Genomic DNA, 21,557 nt, shown 5'->3' with positions numbered 1-21,557 from the left:
GATTAATCGAATTAATTCGATTAATCGTCCAGAACGTTGAAATCGATTTGATTTTTTGTGAAAATCGTAAATTCGATTTTCACAAAAAATCATTTCGGGCTGCGGTGCCGGGGAGGAGCTGAGAGAAGGGGGGTTGCGGTGCAGGCCGGCGGGAGAGCCGTAGAGGGGCGGTGTGGGTGAGCGGGGAGAAGATGCTGGGTGGCCAGGCTGGAGAGGGGCGGTGCAGTGCCGGCGGCCTCCAGCCACTGACAGCGCCGCCGCTGATCTGCCCCCGCCCCTTCCACTGAGCGTCCCACTGCCCTCCCGGCCAGATATGGAGGTCCCGGGTCTGTGGAGGAGGAGGCCGCAGGGACTACAGTAGGTGGTGATCGCGGCGCTGCTCGTCCTGGAGCTATACAGCGGGATCGGGGGGCTCGGTGCAGACCCCTGTTCCCGCTGTATAGCTCCGTGACCCGCAGCTATGCAATCACCACCTACTGTAGTCCCTGCGGCCTCCTCCTCCTCCACAGACCCGGGACCTCCATATCTGGCCGGGAGGGGAGCGTGTGTGTGGAGGTGAGAGGAGGAGGAGATGTATGTGCCCTCCTGCTCCAATCACCTCCAGCTGCACCAGTCACCCCCCAGTCCCCTCAGTGTCCCCCAATCCCCTCATTGTTCCCTCAGTGTCTCCCCCCCCAGTCCCCTTCAGTGTCCCCCCCCAGTCCCCTTCAGTGTGTCCCCCCCAGTCCCCTCATTGTTCCCTCAGTGTCCCCCCCAGTCCCCTCAGTGTCCCCCCAGTCCCCTCAGTGTCCCCCCAGTCCCCTTTAGTGTCCCCCATTGTCCCTCCAGTCCCCCAGTGTCACCCCAGTCCCCTTTAGTGTCACCCCAGTCCCCTTTAGTGTCACCCCAGTCCCCTTTAGTGTCCCCCAGTGTCCCTCCAGTCCCCCAGTGTCACCCCAGTCCCCTTTAGTGTCCCCCCAGTCCCCTTTAGTGTCCCCCATTGTCCCTCCAGTCCCCCAGTGTCACCCCAGTCCCCTTTAGTGTCACCCCAGTCCCCTTTAGTGTCACCCCAGTCACCCCTCATCTATACCTGTACTACTACACCCCTTATCCACTATACCTCCACTCCTACACCCCCTATCCACTATACCTCCACTACTACACCCTACGTAGATGGAGGCACAAACATGATTTCCTATACTATATGGGGCCTCTGTTACACTGGAAATCAATACAGTTGTTGTCTAAAATATTAAAATAGTATCTGATGCTGCAGGGAGAAAATGTTCTGTTTATTTAGCAAAAAAGGAAAAAAATCGAGATTTAAATCGAGAATCGTCAAAAAATTTTAAAAAAATCGAGATTTTATTTTTTGCCCATATCGCCCAGCCCTAGATGTGAGAACAGGAAGCTGTAACAGCAGCGGCAGGGGAGCAGCAGCAGGTGAGTACCACATTCTTAAATCATTTCTCCCATCCTGAGCAGTTTGAAATTGCAGAATACATAGTGCCCAAGGTGCAAGTTAAGACACAGCGGTAAATAATACTAGTTCACTATATAGTGCACACATACAATATAGACACAGAAGATATTTCTATATCCACCATGCACTGAACAGCACATACTCACCAGAGTCTCATTCTTCAGTAAGGCCTGAAGCCACAAGAAGTCTACATGTTTGAAGAGGACGGTGACAAAAAGACTGTTATTGAAATATTCCTGCTCCGAGACCGGCGCCCCCTCTGGATACGTCATTCTAATGGTGGTTTTGCTCCCAGCATCCTTCTCGTAGCCATGAACCGGGGCATTGTTCAGTCTATGGTTAACATAAAGCATTTATCATATTAGTACATATACGACTACTAATATACCTTCATTATGTTGATCTGTTGCACATGCTTTTTATTGATATGCTTATGAGGATGTTTAGTGCTCTGTTTACTTAACCCTTTAGTGCACAGATCCACCTACTTGCTCCTATCCCATAAATATCCATGGGGCTGCCTGCAAAGATGAGCAGCCTGCAGTTACATTGAGAAACAATACTAATTTCAGGTGCCACACCAAGAAGCGCCAGTAGCTGCTGATTTCCACTCCAGCCACTAGGTGTCTCACTTCCCTATGCATAGCTGCAGCACTACAAAAGGTTTAGCCTGTGTTTACACTCTGTATACCACTCTCTCTCTCTCTCTCTCTCTCTCTCTCTCTCTCTCTCTCTTTCTCTTTCTCTCTCTCTCTCTCTCACTCTCACCCTCACCCTCACCTTCACCTTCACCTTTACTTCCTGTCACACCACCCTATATAAGATATGGATTTCCTATATAGTAGTTAGTTCCTTTCAGAGTTCAGTGAGAGCCAATAGCCAGTATGCAATGCTGAACCCTAGAGGACGGGTAACCAGACACTAGGACCAATCCTCGTCTATGCTGTGGATTCTTCCGTTAGGACAGTCACCTCCAAAGGAAAGGAAGAGGGACTGATCCCAAGTAGAGCAAAGGTGCACTAAGCCAAAGTACTTTATTGACACTACGCTCAACTAGTTGGGGTAATCTTCACTAGTCAGCTCTAACCAGAGACAGAGAAATGGGACTTGTACTATGTTACAAGGTGGTCTCTGAACTATTGCAGGCAGAAGGTGGTCAGATACAAACATATCTAAATGTGAGTATGAGGATTCTTCGTTCAAGTATATTCTTAAACACACATCCTGGCAAAGTACTGTTACTGCTTAGACAGGGGCTCCTACCCTGGCCACTATACTACCCTTGCACACAAGCCTTCATTTCTTCTACAACCTCCAGCCTACCCCAAAGGCCTATCTAAAGTTTTATTTTTACACTAGCACCTGTGAGCAGTGTTTTTGTTATACCGTGCAAAAAATCGGTAAATCGTTTAAATTTAAACGATAATCGTTCTGTGTAATTGCAGGCAACGATCGTAAGATCGTTCATGTGTCGTTGATCGTTGATATAGATCTGAACCTAAAATTATCGCTAATTGGTCGCTAATCGTTCGCTGTAATTCCACATTCGTTCCGCATTTTTTCACTAATTGTTCAGTGTAATTGCACATTGTTCATTGTTTTTCTGGGATCAGACGGAATAAACGATCATAGTAACGATCGCAATAACGATCATAGTAACTATCGTAACTAATGATTATCGTTCTGTGTAATATGGTGAACAATTTCAGGTTAACGATAAACAATCTTGTGTGCGATCGTTTATCGTTAGTTGTTAATCGTTAAAAATCTCTCAGTGTAATAGTACCCTAAAATTAAGTCAGGACTCTCCTCACACCAGTTCCACCAAGGTCAGGTGCCTGTGTGTCTGAGGGTGGGTACTACCACTAACAACACCTGCAACCAGCCCAACTGCACGTGTCCTGATTTGCTACTACCACAGAATGAATAATGAACCTGGTCCACCACTTTGCAATCCAATGTTTGAGCTTCATAACATCTAGGAAAGGTCTGTCAAGGGTTAAACAAGCAGATGCTAACAGCTCCAGAAGTAGGTCCCATCTGTAACCCTTTTAACATTTTTTCACTGGGTGGTTGTTGTTTATGACGCACAAGATGATGAGTCACTGACTAGCGATATCAGGATTCTGTTTCCGTCCAAATTATTATACAAGTCAGCAATGTTCAGTAGAGAACAGAAGATCAATAGAGAGATAGCTGCACAACCATACTGCTGATCCATTCATTCAGGGGATAATTTGTTGCTATTATCTGGTTGTAATTGTATATTTATATGTTATTGTGGGGGCAGCCATCTTGTCTGAGCTGTTTTTTAACAGCATTTAGAGAAACTCTTTACCAAAATCCCCATGGACATAGATCAGAGCTGTCCTATTGAAATGAATGGGAAAGGTTTCAGGGCTGCTCTGTGACCTATGCAGTGGTCATTCCACAAAGAGGGGGAGGCTGAGCTGTGAGCATAACGTATTGTCATATCTATATACTGGTGTCACCTTTCACTGTATTCCTGTCTGTGATAAGGAGGGCACTGCTAGAAAGTGATGTGTACAGAACAGGAAATCTCAGCTTACTTTTAGACCTGGTGGCCAGACTGAAGGCCCTATTACACAGAGCGATAATCTGCCTAATCAGTGCAATTCAGCATATTATCACTCCTGTAATAAAGATAATTGACCCTCGGCTGATCATTTTCTTTTAACATGCTGAAAAATCATTGGCCACAGTGTAATAGTCATGCACGGCTGACTGTAAAAAATAATAAACTTTATACTTACCTGACTATGCGCCCTGATGTTCTTCTTTCCTCTGCCTGTTCCCACGCAGCCACCGGTGGAGCCGGTGTCTGAAGTGAGAGACCGCTCAGCCAATCACTGACCATGACCAATCACATGAGTGGACAGAAGAACACCAGGGAGCCTAAACAGGACACCAGTTAGCTGCACGGACTTTGCTAACCTTGCTGCATGATTACCGAGCCGTGTAATAGGCTCAGTAAGCGAGCCCCAATCTAGCAGATTTAGCACTTACATTAGTGATCGGGTTGTGTAATACAGCCTTAAGAGTACAGGATTATTTTATAACATATATAGGCAAAAATGAGAAAAAAAATCACCAAAAAAACCCATAAAAACTACCTGATGACAACGTCGTATTTGTCGATGGCGTGTCCCAGCTGCATCCCATGGAGGATTCCCCCGCTCCCTATGACGATGCAACGTTTGCAGTCTTTCTCTTTTGAACTTGGTCCCACAGGTAGATGGTCATCGGTTAGCATTTCCAAAATGCCATCAAGTTTCTCGAGGTACTGGTGGAACCCAAAAGGGGGGCCATACTGATACAATGAATCATTCAAGTCTGCGTTTTTCTTAACAAAGCCCTCCAGGTCCACATTGTATTTGCTTCGGAACAATCGGTTCATTTCCTTTTTTGCAAACGCCGGCCTGCACTGGGCCTCCACAACGCTCTTGGCAAACGCGTGGGCATTCTGCGGAGACAGAGGACATTTCATTAGAAAGCAAATACCCAAATGGGACTCTATATTGCTGCGCTGCCAACATTGTGCTGTCAAAACAGTATATATATATATATATATAGTTTAAGAATTGCTTGGCCTTTTTTTACCGTCCCTTATTGTGAGTGTTCCTTTACTGTAAAACCCTAATCTCTGAAGAAAACTGTTTAAAGAGACTCTGTCAGTAGGTTTCTGCTGTCCTATCTAAGGGTAGCATAAACTAGTGACAGAGAAGCTGAACAGAATGATGTATCACTTACATTGTTCTGTGCAGCTGATCCAGAGATATCCTCCTAAATAACATGGACAATAAGTAGTCCTCTCCATTATGTACATGAGCTCAGTAGTACTGGATATTCATGAGAAGCATAAAACTCCACCCACCAGCTGCTGATTGGCAGTTATCTATCCATGCTGTGTATAGGCAGTTAACTGTCAATCAGCAGCTGGAGGGCGGGGAGAGGGATGTAGCAAGAATCCTATTCTCCTGCATATCAGGAGAATGGTTGAACAGAATGATGAAACTCAATGGGCTGTCTGTGTAATGCAGGACAGGCCAGGTCGTCCAAAGAGAGAGAGAGACTCTTTGCTGAACAAAGCACTTCCTTTTAAACCTCTTTAAAAAGGATTCCTACCAAATTCTATACACATCAATATATGTTGGCTGACCACTGCAGAATGGGCAGACGTCTCCCCAGTCGCCATCTGCCGTCCCATTTATTGCTGTGTGCACATTCTCTCTTTAATGTCTCTATAAAGCATGCTCTGCAGCCTACCTTTGCTAATTATGTCGAAGTATGGTGGATTTCATTACAATATATAACTGCTGACCCACAATTAACTGCTGGGAAACGTCCACCTATTCACTACCAAGTGCCCCAGATCCGCCAACTGGCAGGGCTGAACCAAGTGTAATCGTATCCCATGTCACATAAGGATGAGAAAGCAACAGATCCCATTACAGGATACGCACGCAAACCAGAAGAAGCTCTGCATTGTCCTCAGCTTATATATCACTGCACTGACAGGCAAATGTGGACATACAGAAGAATACACATGCCGAAGTGTCACTACACAGTTAACATAATTTACTTGCTGGACAATGCAAATGGCATGTTAAGCAAATGAGCCCAAAAGGGATCCAGTCATTCCTGACAACGCAGAAGCGTCGATAACATGAAAAATCTGTTAGAGGGGGGAGGGTTGAGCCCTGGCATTGCCCACCACTGGAAACAATTCAGTGCCCCAAAACCATAGTATAACAGTATGAAAGTAACAACAGTGGATATTGGCCATGGACCAGAAGTGATCATATTGTAGCATGACCATGTAGGTGACCACTGCAGATGGGATTTCCAAGGCTTGCTGGGGCTTGTAGTGATAACAGTGTAGATGGTAACTAGAATGGAATCTGACCTTAGAGTTTCTCTGCTGTGGTTGGTGTTCTGAAGTGGTTAGAGTCCCTGAGGTGATATGGATTGCACTGGTTAGTAGCGGTAGAAGGAGGTCTGAACCCATCTGGAGGTGTACTAAGGTTTCAGATTGTTAAGAGGTCCTTGACTAAATGTTACTCTCTAGGCTAGAAGAAGTGATGCTGGTCATCCTCTCAAAGGCCACAGAAGAAATCTTCCTCGAACCAGGGTCTCTGAATTCCTTGCAAGAACGGGACTTGATTCTAAGAGTCTTATTAGATGGGCCTATGGCAGCCCGATTGGGCATCTATACGTCACTGCTCCTGTTCCCCTTTTAAAGTGGGCATGTCATCAGCGCCCCACAGTCCACAGAGCAGGTTCCAGACAGCTTTTCCCACCCTTCCTCCCCTTTTGCTTGTATTTATAAGTCAAAGAGAGGTCTGGGGTAACAAGGTGGACATGCGCAGTTGTAGTTGGCGGTGGCATACCCCTTTGCTACCCCAGTGATTGGCTGTCAGGGAGCGTGGAGAGGTGATGTATAACAGTTTATTTAATCATTAGCCGTCGGCTGTGTATCATTATCACACGTAGCTATGCGTGGTCGGCGGCCAATGATTTTAGGTCCGAACCTAAAGATCGTTGTCATCGGCCGATCAGTGTCTATTACACGGTGTAATAACTGGCTGAATCTGCTGGTTCCGATGATTATCGCTCCGTGTAATAGGGACGTGTTGTCATGTTGAAAGAAAGATGCCACGTTTTTCTACTGCTAGATAACCCCTTTAACTCACTGATTTGAGCATGACTGGGAAGTAATTCCACTAGTTATATGTTCGTGTTGTGGGAACAGTTTATAGTGTCGACATACAATAGCAGCATGAATATATAAAGTGCTGAACAAACGCACTATTACACTGCATTATTATTTGCTAAATGCATGGGCAAAATGGCTTGAACCAACTTTATTAACCGTCACTTTTCAACGCACGTCTATGCAACAAGACAGATAGTATTCAATACTTCTTAAAAATTCAAAATATATATTTAGACCAATGCAGAATTTCCAGTTTACACAGTGGGGTATCTACTGTATATGAAGACTGGCGTACTTAAATCAGGCCCCGCCGGATTCACTAAGATGCACACACCGGCCTGACCTGCGCAGAAAGCTGCACCTGCTTCTGAGCAGGTGTTGATTTCTGCCATGATTTGGGACTAGCAGGAGGTGTAAATCATGGTAAATCGGGCACCGGAGGAGCCCACGTCAGGGGCCTACACAAAGGCGCAAGAAGATTGATAAATGTCCCCCTAAATTTTGTGTTGCTGCCAAGGGACTCCTCATTGCAGCTCCCTGATATCCTGTCTTCTGACCGAGGCCAAATGACGTTACTGCCAACTAACAGCTACATATATTAACACAAACAATCAAAAGAAAACGGGACCTAGGACTGGTCAGTGACAAGCAGATCTTGATTTAACCACGATACATATATCTTTCTACCTATATATAAAATCAAGGGCTATTTGCCAGTCGCACTACCGCTGCACTCTTCATCCTACTGTGTATCAGTATACTTACCATTTGGTACTATATCACCAGAGGCATATGGTTTGCATCTATCTAGGGGGATCACCTACCCAGAATACCCACACCTCAAGTTCACAACAGTCTTAATCAGGACATCTACCACAATGAAGACGTCGGGTGCACCCTATAACCAAATTAGGGTTATAGGAGAGGTAGACCACAAAATTCAAATTGGTTACAACTGCTTAAAGCGAATATACCACTTGGTATATCGTTTTGTGTTTTTTACATGAACAGACTGGCGCCGAGGTGGGGATGCCGATGCTACGGTCCTTTTTCTAAACCGCAGTCTGGTTCCCGCATCTCTTGCCGAGCACCAGCCCAGTATGAAGCACTGGAGGCGGGCCCGCCAGCCCCCAGTGTGATGATCTCACATTGATCTCCATTGATTTTATTGGAGCTGCATCACAATAGGGAGGGGGTTTCGTCACACTGGAGAATGGCCGGCCCACCTCGAGTCCTTCATGCTGGGCTGGTGCTCAGAAATAGAATAGAAATGTAAAAAACACAAAGCGATGTACCTAGTGATACATTCACTTTTAAGTCTAAGTTTTACTTTGGTAGTGTACTACAGGTTCTTGTTCAATTGTCATCTAGTCCCCTACAGCCAAACACAGCAATATACAGTTTACACAGGAAAAGCGCAGAATTTTACTAGACCTACGTTACTAAATCTCCATCTGCCTCCATCTGACTTACAAAGATTAAGCATTAAAGGCAGGTCCTAGGTGGAGTCAGGGAATTTCCTACATGTAATTATGGGTGACAGATCAAGACTGTCCAGTTTGCAGCTCCCTTGTTGTAAATTATTATATTTACATTTTATTCTTCATTGTTTAGTACAACTATTTAGAGTAATTCACACAAAGCCTCCAAATTCCAGATGCTCCTGAGGGTATGCTGACCTTAGAACGGCTCCACCCCATATACACGTGTATAATGCTACGTTTACATGGAACCATTATCGTTCAAATTTTCGCAATAACGATCGCATTTTAGTGATAATTGGCTCGTGTAAAAACAGCGAACGATCAAGCGACGAGCGAGAAATCGTTCATTTTAATTTTTCAACGTGTTCTCAAATCGTCGTTGGTTGTTCGCTAAAAATTCGCAGATCGATTCGTGTAAACAGTCTTTCACCGATTCACCCTATGTGTGAGATGGGCTTAAGCAATCTCGAAACAATCGCTATAACAAATTTTCCAAACGATATATCGTTCCATCTAAACACTGGTCGATAAAAAACACATCCTTACTTCGAAATCGGTAATCGTTCGATTGGGCGAATTATCGCTCCGTGTAAACGCAGCATAATGAAGCTGAATCACTGCTAATATGGGTTTGGCAGTAACAACTACCAGTAGTTGCCAAGTCACCGGACCCTTACTCCTTTTACAAGTATTTATTTAAAAAAAATTTATCAAAAATAATAAGGGAAAAAGATATATAGAAGCTTGCGGCCTGGCTTTTTAAGCTTAGCCTTGGGGAAAAACAAGGCTTTGACGAGCAGACTGGTAATCACACCACTTTTCAACCATCTTTATTAATCAGATTTTTCTAAAAATACATCACCTAAGTAATAAGTAATGAGTACCCTCCAGCGATTTCTTTTTCTTTTAAATCAACTGGAGTTACAAAGTTATACAGATTTGTAAACTACTTCTATTTAAAAAAAAATCTCAAATCTTCCAGTACTCATCAGCTGCTGTATTTCCTGCAGGAAGTGGTGTATTCTTTCCAGTCTGACACAGTGATCTCTGCTTCCACCTCTGTCCATGTCAGGAACTGTCCAGAGCAGGAGCAAATCCTCATAAAAAAATCTTTCCTGTTTTGGACAGTCCTGACACAGACAGAGGTGACAGAAGAGAGCACACTTCCAACTTCACTTCCTGTAGGACATACAGCAGCTGATAAGTACTCGAAGACATGTGATTTTAAAAGAGACTCTGTACCCACAATCTGACCCCTCTAAACCACTTGTACCTTCGGATAGCTGCTTATAATCCAAGATCTGTCCTGGGGTCCGTTCGGCAGGTGAGGTATTGTCCTAAAAACAACTTTTAAACTTGCAGCCCCATGCCAAAAGGGAGTATCTGTGCCCTAACTTTGCACCACCCCTCAGTCCCTCCTCCTAACCCTCTTCATCATTAGGAATGCCACTGGAACATTTACTCCTGTCTGAACATTTTCACAGGTGCCTTAACGATCCAGCCCATGAGCCGGACTGACACAGGTGATGAATAGGAGACAATCTGCCTGGAGCATTCCTAATGATGAAGAGGGCGGGTAGGAGGGACAGAGAGGGTGTGCCAGCCTAATGCGTACACACTCTAGGCCACGCCTGTTGGGCACGGGGCTGCATGTTTAAAAGTTGTTTTTTAGGACAATACCTCACCTGCCGAACGGACCCCAGGACAGATCTTGGATTAAAAGCAGCTATCCGAAGGTACAAGCGGTTAGGGGAGGTCAGATTGTGGGTACAGAGTCGCTTTAAGTAGTAGTAAATTATAAATCTATATAACTTTTGACACCAATTGATCTAAAAGGGGGGGGGAATTGCTGAATTACCCCTTTAAGCCAGTCAATCTTTATAATGAACCTATTCTTGAGCCATATGCTGAAGTCCCTCCTGTGGCCCCCGACCCATACATACAATAAATCCTTACAAGGGCCCATACAATAACTTTACATCACTCACTTTAATTCTTCCTTCTCCAAAGCCAATGACTGTCATTGCACCTCATCTGCAGATCCCCAGAGGGTTCAATACAAAAGGTCTTAATTATATATAGCAACAACAGAGGTTACTGTTTCACATAGGATGCCTCCTCAGGTTCTCCTTAATGCATCTGTCTGTGCTCTGGGATCCACTTCAGGGATAACAAACAAGCAAACCCCAAGGGCAGGATACAGTTTCACAGGGGAGATGGAGGCACTGGTCCCTATCCTGATCAGTGTAGTGTTACAGTCCATGGCATGCAATGGTTTTTGTTGTTGTTTTTTTTTTTTTTTTTTTTTGTTAATGACAATGCTACCAGATTATAGGACGTGATTCAGCATCTAGGGCGTGGATGGATCGTGAATGGTTTAAAGGCATAAGAATCTGCGTTCCATGTAGGGGTATACCTAGATGTTAGGCCCTTATTCTGGTGCCCCACAATACAAGACCCCTTAAACCACCCCCAATAATCATCACTGACTACATGATAAAAATAAGCAGCATCCAACCTTCATGTGGTCGGGGTCCACAGCTCGCAGGTCACATGTCTCGGCATCCAGTCCCACTTTGCAGATATACAGGATACATATCATGAAGCCAATGAATAACAAAATCCTAAAGACGAAGCAAAGAGCAAGATGTAATACATATAACCGCTATAACATGTGTATAAAATGCAGCCAAAGCATAATCAAATCTGTCGTAGCATAGAAACAGTCAACAAGCAGGATACCCACTGTTAAGGCCCGATTACACCAAGCGATTATCGGCCATATTTGGCCGATTATCGGTTGTTACGGCTGTTAAGTGCTTGGTGTAATAGCTCCTGTTAAAAGGGCAACCATGAGCCGACATGCACAATGTCGGCTGATCCTTGTCTTTCAACATGTTGAAAAAAATGTCAACAATAACGACGGTCTGCTGGCCGTTGCTCCATGTAATAGGAGACCAAAGTTATCTCCTATGGGTTCCCCGGACGCTCTAAAGATCATCCAGTGAGCCCCTCCCCTGAAGTCTGAGAAAATGTAATAGTCTGCAAGAAAGGGCAGATTAGTCAGCAGAGATGGCCTGTTACTCAATATGGTTACATCAGTCTTTACTGTGGGTTCCCTTGAAGTTGTATACTCATACAGGCTCTTTTATTGCATAATAAAACTTAAAGCTTTAAAATAAAATGCACAGCAATGTCTAAAGTTTTGATCGTCGCGGTCTTGGTGCATTGTAAGTCTATTGAGCCCGACTCCAGGGATTAGGGTGGGTTCATACTGAGGAATTCTCGCTGTCTGTCCGCGCGCATGGCCGTGCGCCTTTCCGCCGGCTCCATAGACACCGTTCTATGGGCCGGCGTATTCCGCTAGCGGAAGAGTGGAATACGCCGGCCCATAGAACGGTGTCTATGGAGCCGGCGGAAAGGCGTGCGGCCGTGCGCGCGGACAGACAGAGGAATTCCGCGGACATTATCCGCGAGAATTCCTCAGAATGAACCCACCCCTAAGCAGCAAGTTGGGGGGTAAAGCGCACATCCTGGCACTTCTCCTGGCTATGTCTATCAATTGATCTCAGACCAAAAATTTTGCTACCTGTGTGTAATATGTCCTATGTTTTTTTAAGTGATAGGAAAGGGCCTTTTATACGGGCTGATTATCATGGGGGAAAAAACTTTCAATCGATATGGGTGGGATTACTGGAAGAGATAGGTGTAGGACCAATCATTCAGACATCTCTAAAATGTGCAGACAGCCATATGTACTCCGAATAGTAAATGTCGTCAGATCATATTAACAACAGATCTGTCAACAGCGGCTTATTCACAGTTTCCAGGTGTGATGCTAAAGATTACACATGCAGATAATAGTCAATTGTAAAAGCTTAGGGATTATACATAATAAAGCAGGGGGGATGTTCTGTGAAAACAATCTCTGTATTACAGCACATAGATTTCAAAGGGATTCCCCTCTTCAGATTCTCCTGTCATGGCCACCATTTAATACTACATTTTCCTTGAATTGGCTTTTGCCAAAAAGCAATACGGTACATATAGTGATGGTATTTAAAGGAGAAGTCCATTTTTTAAAAGCTGGCAGGGGGGGATTTGATTAAGTACGGACTTACCTATCCCAGTGCCTGCGGTGAAAGGTGGGACCGGCCTCAGGACCCCCGCCGGAAGGCATTGTGATGATGTCTGAGGAAAATGCCTGCCCCGACTGATGGACTGGCTGCTCACCCCAGTCACTGAGTGGCTAAGCGGCCAGTCCATCAGCTTGGTCATGATGTGTCAGCACCAGAGATCATGAAGCCCGGTGGGGGTCCTGAGGCCGGTCCTGCCGCTCACCCCAGGCACAGGGAGAAGTAAGTTAGTACTTGAAATCAAATTCTCCCCTGCCCCAACTGCTGCCTAATTTCAAAAAATGACGGACTTCTCCTTTAAGATTTCCCCATAAATGTTAATAGCAAAAAGCTACGATGATGGTCACCCCACCCCCACCCTACCCTTGGGGGTAAATACCTAAGGATGAATAAATAGAGATATAAAGAGAAACGTTCCCATGAAAACATGTGTTGCTTTTGGCCACTTCTTTATGTAAACAGGCTAAACAAAATGCAAACAGAAAAAATACACACACAGTATGGATACACCCTGGTAGTGCCTCTAGCCAAGTCCCAAAAAATGCCAGCCATAAGACCAACAGGGGCCTCACTTCAACCACACACATTACGGTTTTTATTACTTAATTTTTGTATTTCTTTTAACTACAGAGCAAGAAATAGGGTAGCACATAAGAAGCCATTAGCAGTATAAATGACGCACGATATACATTGCTATCTGTTTACACAGAGAGATGTGCGGCCAGTAAAGGCCCCATTACATGAAGTGATTATTGGCTGTATCATGGCCGATAATCGCTTACGGTAATAAAAGGCAACGATCAGCCAACATGCACAATGTCAGCTGATCGTTGTCTTGCGACGTCTTTCAAGGCAGGTGTAAATCATTAAAAATTAGGCGCGAGAGTAGGCCACGCCTCCTCCCTGCCTTATCACGCCCCCCCAAGCTCCGCCAGCCCACCCAGTGGGGCGTACTGGAGGCGTACGGGAGGCTGCACCTTCTCCCTGGCGTACGCCTCAGGCCTATCTTTAATAAATGTCCCCCCAGGGGTTTTCCTGCTCCTCAGCTGATTGTTGACACTTTCACACTGCTCGATTATCGGCCATTTGACCGTTTCGAGCAGTATGTAAAAAGGCCCGATGTCTATGGCAACCTCAGCTTTCATATATTTATAAGCTGTGGTAAAATGAGAGCTGAGCTGTGATTGGTTGCTATGGGCAACAAATACATGGTATACTATCTTACTATAAGATGGCTGGATAGATGTCTCCTCCTAGCTCTTTCTATCCTCTACCTTCTTCTTACATCTTTGTTAGGACAGCAGTGATGAGGTGGGCCTGGTATCCTACTGCTGACTGCGCAGTGGGGGAGGGCTCCGCCTGACATCTAGGGAGGTGGGGGGACATGACTGAACACCTGGGACACTGGGAAAATTAATTTTACATAGTTTGGATTCCAATATGAGACAGGAGAGGAAAGTATTAAAGGAATGCTCCAGGCAAAGCTGATATTGAGTGTTATGCTTAGTGCAGGGCCTGATGGAGCTGTAGATATCACAGACGCTCTCTCTTCATTGCTTTATGAATTATTGTGTCATGCTCCATCAGTTCAGGCCCTGTACTATGGATAATCTGCTATACTATGGACACTCAGCCTCTGCACTCCACCCCCTGCACTAGGCACAGCACACTCCACCTCCTGCACTAGGCACAGCACACTCCACCTCCTGCACTAGGCACAGCACACTCCACCTCCTGCACTAGGCACAGCACACTCCACCTCCTGCACTAGGCACAGCACACTCCACCCCCTGCACTAGGCACAGCACAATCCACCCCCTGCACTAGGCACAGCACACTACACCTCCTGCACTAGGCACAGCACACTCCACCTCCTGCACTAGGCACAGCACACTCCACCTCCTGCACTAGGCACAGCACACTTCACCTCCTGCACTAGGCACGGCACACTCACTACACCTCCTGCACTAGGCACAGCACAATCCACCCCCTGCACTAGGCACAGCACACTCCACCTCCTGCACTAGGCACAGCACACTCCACCTCCTGCACTAGGCACAGCACACTCCACCTCCTGCACTAGGCACAGCACACTCCACCCCCTGCACTAGGCACAGCACACTCCACCTCCTGCACTAGGCACAGCACACTCCACCTCCTGCACTAGGCACAGCACACTCCACCTCCTGCACTAGGCACAGCACACTCCGCCTCCTGCGCTAGGCACAGCACACTCCACCCCCTGCACTAGGCACAGCACACTCCACCTTCTGCACTAGGCACAGCACACTCCACCTCCTGCACTAGGCACAGCACATTCCACCCCCTGCACTAGGCACAGCACACTCCACCTCCTACACTAGGCACAACACACTCACTGCACCTCCTGCACTAGGCACAACACACTCACTGCACCTCCTGCACTAGGCACATCACACTCACTACACCTCCTGCACTAGGCACAGCACACTCCACCCCCTGCACTAGGCACATCACACTCGACCTCCTGCACTAGGCACAGCACACTCGACCTCCTGCACTAGGCACAGCACACTCCACCTCCTGCACTAGGCACAGCACACTCCACCCCCTGCACTAGGCACAGCACACTCCACCTCCTTCACTAGGCACAGCACACTCCACCTCCTGCACTGGGCACAGCACACTCCACCTCCTGCACTAGGCACAGCACACTCCACCTCCTCCGGTCCTGCACTAGGCACAGCACACTCCACCTCCTCCGGTCCTGCACTAGGCACAGCACACTCCACCTCCTGCACTGGGCACAGCACACTCCACCTCCTGCACTAGGCACAGCACACTCCACCTCCTCCGGTCCTGCACTAGGCACAGCACACTCCACCTCCTCCGGTCCTGCACTAGGCACAGTACACTCTACCTCCTCAGGTCCTGCACTAGGCACAGTATACTCCACCTCCTCCGGTCCTGCACTAGGCACAGCACACTCCACCTCCTCCGGTCCTGCACTAGGCACAGCACACTCCAGCTCCTGCATCGTCCATTCCCTATGTATTGATTGGGGTTCGGATCGTATGCGTTAGATCAAATTTTATAGCCGTCCTTAGTTTTAAATGTGAAACTAGGTGATGGTTTGGCTACATGTCCTGCATAACATATATTGCTCATGTAGAAAAAAAAATGTTTCTTAATTTAAAGGGAATCAGTCAGCTATAATTTAGATTCCAAACTGCTGACATTGTCAGAAAGCTGGGAAAGCCTCATTGACAAAGGGGTCAGGAAGTTAAAGTCCATCAAGCCCAATCCTTATTCACACTGACATCATCTGTTGGTGGAGTTTTGGGAGACCCCCATACACTTTACACTGATAGACAAATATACTGTCAGTCAGCATATAAAGTATATGAGGACTTTAAGATGGCTATTAGTGAAATACTCGGCTATCAACTTCTATATGAAGAGTCAAACTTGGGAGACACTATTGATAGTAGTTTATATTGGACGTGCTGAATTCAAAATGGCCGATCACCATTCCCATACACATTAGATTACCACTAATCCACATTGATCCACTGTCTACTCACAACTTCAGGTCAGGAATAGGGAAAAGGAGGATAAAATGGAATTTTGACTATTTTCAGATACACGTAAAACTGTCAACTCAATGTAAACAAAAAGGAAGACTGACACCCAAAGGTTATGTAGATAAGCAAAAATTTTTTACTGGTATGTGATTTGGCTTCCTCATGGTGTGACTATAGCCACTGCACGCCCTATAGCTCCACCCCTGGGTCTGAGTACTGGGAGACGCCTCACCAGTCATAGGTGTCACAGGCATCCTCGGTCGGGCCGGATTTAGTTCTGTGCTATTGCCAATAGATTATCTCTACATCCACGTTTTAGGAGTGGTATTCTTATTCTTATCTCTGTAGATTAATGTTATTAATCTTATTCTATGCTGAAAACAAAATGTAGATGCCCTTATAATGCATTTCTATATGGAAACTAGCATGATATATAGCAGGGATGAGGAACCTTCGGCCCTCCAGCTGCTGCAAAACTACAATTCCCATCATGCCTGGACAGCCAAAGCTATAGCTTTGGCTGTCCAAGGATGATGGGAATTGTAGTTTTGCAACAGCTGGAGGGCTGAAGGTTCCTCATCCTTGCTATATAGGAAACGGCATAGAATGCATTCTCTATGCAAACTATGGTGACTATGGCCCACTGGACTAAGTACTGTGTGTTCAAACTCAAAAAACATTGTGATGACTCTCTACAAACACATAGTAGTACTTGGAACAGTCCTTAAAGGGATTCTTCGCTTCCCTGCTGGTTAAAAGTGTCCCTTGAAAACGAGCTGATCACAAAACGTTTATCGATCAGTTGTGTGGAGACCTGATAGTAAGTGTTTATTCTCCCTGCAGTGCCCCCACAGGGGAAATGAAGCATTACACAGTGAGTGCTCATTCATATTAATAGACTGATGTAAAGCAGGATAGGATAGGTCCTCCGAAGAAATCAGTCAGTAAGAACAGACAGGATGAGGGAGATCTCCATTGCCCCAGATGACTTTGATCTTATGTTAGATAACGTTTGATGAGGTTACTGTGTTTATAATACATAGTTATAGTAATTTTGTATAAGTCTATACAGGGAGGAGGATATGCATATAATCACGGGGATCTCCACCCTGTATGATAAGACTTTGGCTGTAGCATTAGTGGAATAAGAAGTAGTTTCAGTACAAATATGAGCAACCCTGACCTCTGTGGTAGACTAACAGTTAAAAGGTCACCTAGATATAACATGGCGGCACTTGCCGTACCTGTTTTTGAAGTGGTGCAGCAGTTGCACTGTAACACTGGGCTGTGAGGTTGCAGGTTAGGCTGGGTTCACACTACATATATTTCAGTCAGTATTGTGGTCCTCATATTGCAACCAAAACCAGGAGTGGATTAAAAACACAGAAAGGATCTGTTCACACAATGTTGAAATTGAGTGGATGGCCGCCATATAACAGTAATAGACTGCCATTATTTCAATACAACAGCCGTTGTTTTAAATGACAGCAAATATTTGCCATTAAATGGCGGCCATCCACTCAATTTCAACATTGTGTGAACAGATCCTTTCTGTGTTTTTAATCCACTCCTGGTTTTGGTTGCAATATGAGGACCACAATACTGACTGAAATATACGTAGTGTGAACCCAGCCGCAGTGCAGGTGCAATTGGGAACAGTCAAATGTCAAAAGTTAACGGGGACCAATATAGTCATGCAGCTTTTCTTATCCACATGTAATTCGGAGAACATTCGTCTTTATAACCAGAAATTTATACATGGTGTCCGAAAGGATTCCGCCCATTGTTAACAAAAAGAAAAATTGTACACACATGATAAGTACATGGTCAACAAAACTTGATAGGGATGTATGCTTTGGAGAATTCATTTAACGGCTGAAATTTCAGCGCAGAAATTCAGCTGCTTTTGCTCTGTGTGAACGAGTCCTAAGAAGGGTCCCTTGACATCGATCCAGTGATCGGCTATAATGTTTGAAGAAACTTGGCAATAAGTGTTCCCTGCAGCACCGCCACAGGGGAAATTAGGTATTACAGGTACCCACTAAAATGAATGGTTTGTCTGAGTAACACAGGACAGGACAGGTTCTCCAAAGCAGGAGACGCTCTTTGTAAGGGTATATTCACACGGGCGGGCTCGCAGCGATATTCTCGCTGCGCGCCCGGCAGGTCCTGTCAGTTCTCATAAACTACATACTTGCTGCGGTCTAAACGACCGCAGCGAGTATGCAATTATACCGCGCTTAACCCCTTCTACTCCCGCCGGCTCCCCCGCTGTAAGCAGCATACATTACCTGTCCTCGCTGCACGGGTCCGGCGTCCTGCTCTCCCGCCCGGCCAATCAGTGGCTGCGGCTGGGCAACACACTAATTGGCCAGACGGGAGAGCAGGACGCCGAACCCGTGCAGCGAGGACAGGTAATGTATGCTGCTTACAGCAGGGGAGCCGGCGGGAGTAGAAGGGGTTAAGCGCGGTATAATTACATACTCGCTGCGGTCGTTTAGACCGCAGCAAGTATGTAGTTTATGGGAACTGACAGGACCTGCCGGGCTCGCAGCGAGAATCTCGCTGCGAGCCCGCCCGTGTGAATATACCCTAAACATTCTGGCTTAAAGAAGAGGATGCTAAACCACTAACTCCCATCTATTAAGGCTATGTTCACACAACGTTTTTTCAGCTCCATTAAAAATTACGTCCGTCATTTTGAGTCAAAATAACGGACGTCATTTAGCAGCCTGACCTTCCCTTAGTGCAATGACTGGTGTTTGTACATTATTCTAGTTTGGGATTACTAATTGGACTTTGGGTGCGGCTTAATTGAAAAGTCCATTGAACTTATTAGTAAAACGGAGAAAGAACGGTGGAAAAAGGAAAAAGTGTGAACTACTAATAAAAAACGTCCGCTGTTTGCAAAAGACGAGCAAAAATATTGATCATGTTCAATATTTTGCCGTCCGCGGTAAAAACGTCCGATAATTAATACATTGTGTGCATTGGACTTCCATCTTTCCATTGACTTCAATGCATTGCCTTTGCCGTCAGTTAAATCGCGGCAATATCGGACGTTTTTTTAAATATCAAAATCGGACGCCTCTTCTCTATTTTTGACGTTGTGTGAACATAGCCTAACTCAGAATTCAGGGTCAATGAAAGTAGCTTTAACCAGACAACCCCTTTCGCTATATTCACACACTGTTTTTTTAAAGAGAAGAAACTGCAGTTTTTTTTCTTTATAATAATGGAGGTTACTTGATAAGAACAACCGTGATTACTGATAATGATCTTTTTTACTGGCGTTTTTTCACTTGAAAAAAAAGGTGGTTTTGTTAGAAACGCATTCTGACAATAAGCTAAATGCAGGATTTCCTGCCGCAATAAGCTTAGTTGAATTGTTAATGGGGTATGCCTGGCGGAAAGCATTGAGTTCCCCTGCAGAGCCACTACTGGGGATATAAAGGATTAGGCTATTTTTTGCTCAGTATTTTGCAACCAGAAGTGGATTGAAAACGCAGAAAGGCTATGTTCACACACTGTTAAAATTTAATGTATGGCCGCCATTTGTTGGCAAATAACGGCCGTTATTTTAAAACAATTGTCATTGTTTTGAAATAACGGACGTTGCTTGCCATTAAATGACAGCCATCAACTCAATTTTAACAGTGTGTGAACATAGCCTTTCTGCGTTTTCAATCCACTTCTTGTTTTGGTTGCAAAATGCTGAACAAAATACTGTGTGGGAACATAGGCTTATTACTGGGTTCACACTACGTATATTTCAGTCAGTATTGTGGTCCTCATATTGCAACCAAAACCAGGAGTGGATTAAAAACACAGAAAGGATCTGTTCACACAATGTTGAAATTGAGTGGATGGCCGCCATATAACAGTAAATAACGGCCATTATTTTAATACAACAGACATTGTTCTAAAATAACAGCAAATATTTGCCATTAAATGGCGGCCATCTCACCATTGTGTGACCAGATCCTTTCTGTGTTTTTAATCCACTCCTGGTTTTGGTTGCAATATGAGGACCACAATACTGACTGAAATATATGTAGTGTGAACATAGTAATACTGTATCCAGTGAAATCAGAGAATGTGAGACGTTCTTTGTAGAGCTCTACACTACACTCTAAACTAAGGTCATGCAGGTCTAGTCATGCCTGATATTAACAATGAAAAGTCAAAGTATATATAAGCCCTGTATTCAGTTACCTGTATAGTGCCAATATAAACTGTAATGCTGTACAAATGTCCATCACAATTTTTCATGTTTTTAATGGATTTTCCATTTGATATAATAATCTGCATTTATGTTTCAGATAAAGATCCCTTTACCGGCTGTATTGCTTTCCTACAGAGGGTTAAACCAATTGACTCCAGACTGCCCCCTGCAGGATTCTATTTCTGTTTCATCACCGTCAAGGTATTTAGAGAAGAAATGCAAGATTTCAATCCTCAAAAAGCGAGCGTTTCATCACATCAGGCGCTCGGTGACGGCTGCAGCTGCAAAGCTCGCACATTTCCCTGCTTAGAGGAGCTGACTCTGCAAGAGACTTGTGCTAGCAATGTTATGTAGGAATAAGCATTGTGGAACCAAGGCTTCAGCAGTCAGAGCTTTTAGTTCTTAGTTGACATTCAGAATCCCACAAAGAAGAAGCAGAGATCTGACAAATGTAAGAGTAGCCAAAAGTTGCAAAAACTTACCATTATGCAATGATTATGCTAAAAAAAAGTCCAGTGTATGGGGCATGTGACTGGCACCTATGGGCCAATCCATTGTATGGGGCATGTGACTGGCACCTATGGGCCAATACATTGTATGGGGCATGGGACTGGCACCTATGGGCCAATCCATTGTATGGGGCATGTTATTGGCACCTATGGGCAAAGGGGTGGGGCTTAGATGTATGACTAAGGGCCCTACTACACGGGACGATTATTAAGTGAAAAATCGTTATATCGTTCGAATTTAAATAATCGTTCTCTGTAATTGCAGGCAACGATCGAAAAATCGTTCGTATGTCACTGATTCAGATCTGAACCTAAAATTAGCGTTAATCGTTCGCTGTAAATCGTGTAAACACAGCTTAATCTTCCAACATGTTCTCAAATCGTCGTTTGCTAAAAATTCGCAGATCGCTTCGTGTAAACAGTCTTTCACAGATTCACCCT

At 45.1% G+C, this 21,557-nt stretch overlaps 1 protein-coding gene across 4 annotated transcripts in view; it reads right to left on the bottom strand.

Moving 5' to 3' along the window:
- Nucleotides 1–21,557, bottom strand: part of ST3GAL5 (ST3 beta-galactoside alpha-2,3-sialyltransferase 5) — a 61,107-nt gene that overhangs the window by 6,820 nt on the left and 32,730 nt on the right. For 3 of the 4 annotated variants that reach the window (XM_069977252.1, XM_069977251.1, XM_069977254.1), the window contains exons 3-5: nucleotides 11,202–11,307; nucleotides 4,597–4,946; nucleotides 1,609–1,795 (exon numbers count right to left, since the gene is read on the bottom strand). In XM_069977252.1, coding sequence (XP_069833353.1) covers nucleotides 1,609–1,795; nucleotides 4,597–4,946; nucleotides 11,202–11,307 — 643 coding nt within the window. Of the gene's footprint in view, nucleotides 1–1,608; nucleotides 1,796–4,596; nucleotides 4,947–5,233; nucleotides 5,290–11,201; nucleotides 11,308–21,557 lie in introns of those variants that run through there. The other variant, XM_069977255.1, reaches the window with a different exon arrangement.

The sequence above is a fragment of the Dendropsophus ebraccatus genome, chromosome 7, assembly GCF_027789765.1.
Source record: "Dendropsophus ebraccatus isolate aDenEbr1 chromosome 7, aDenEbr1.pat, whole genome shotgun sequence".
NCBI classification, from domain to species: domain Eukaryota; kingdom Metazoa; phylum Chordata; class Amphibia; order Anura; family Hylidae; genus Dendropsophus; species Dendropsophus ebraccatus.
Note: the sequence above shows the minus strand (reverse complement) of the source record. Positions and strands in the feature narration are given on the sequence as shown.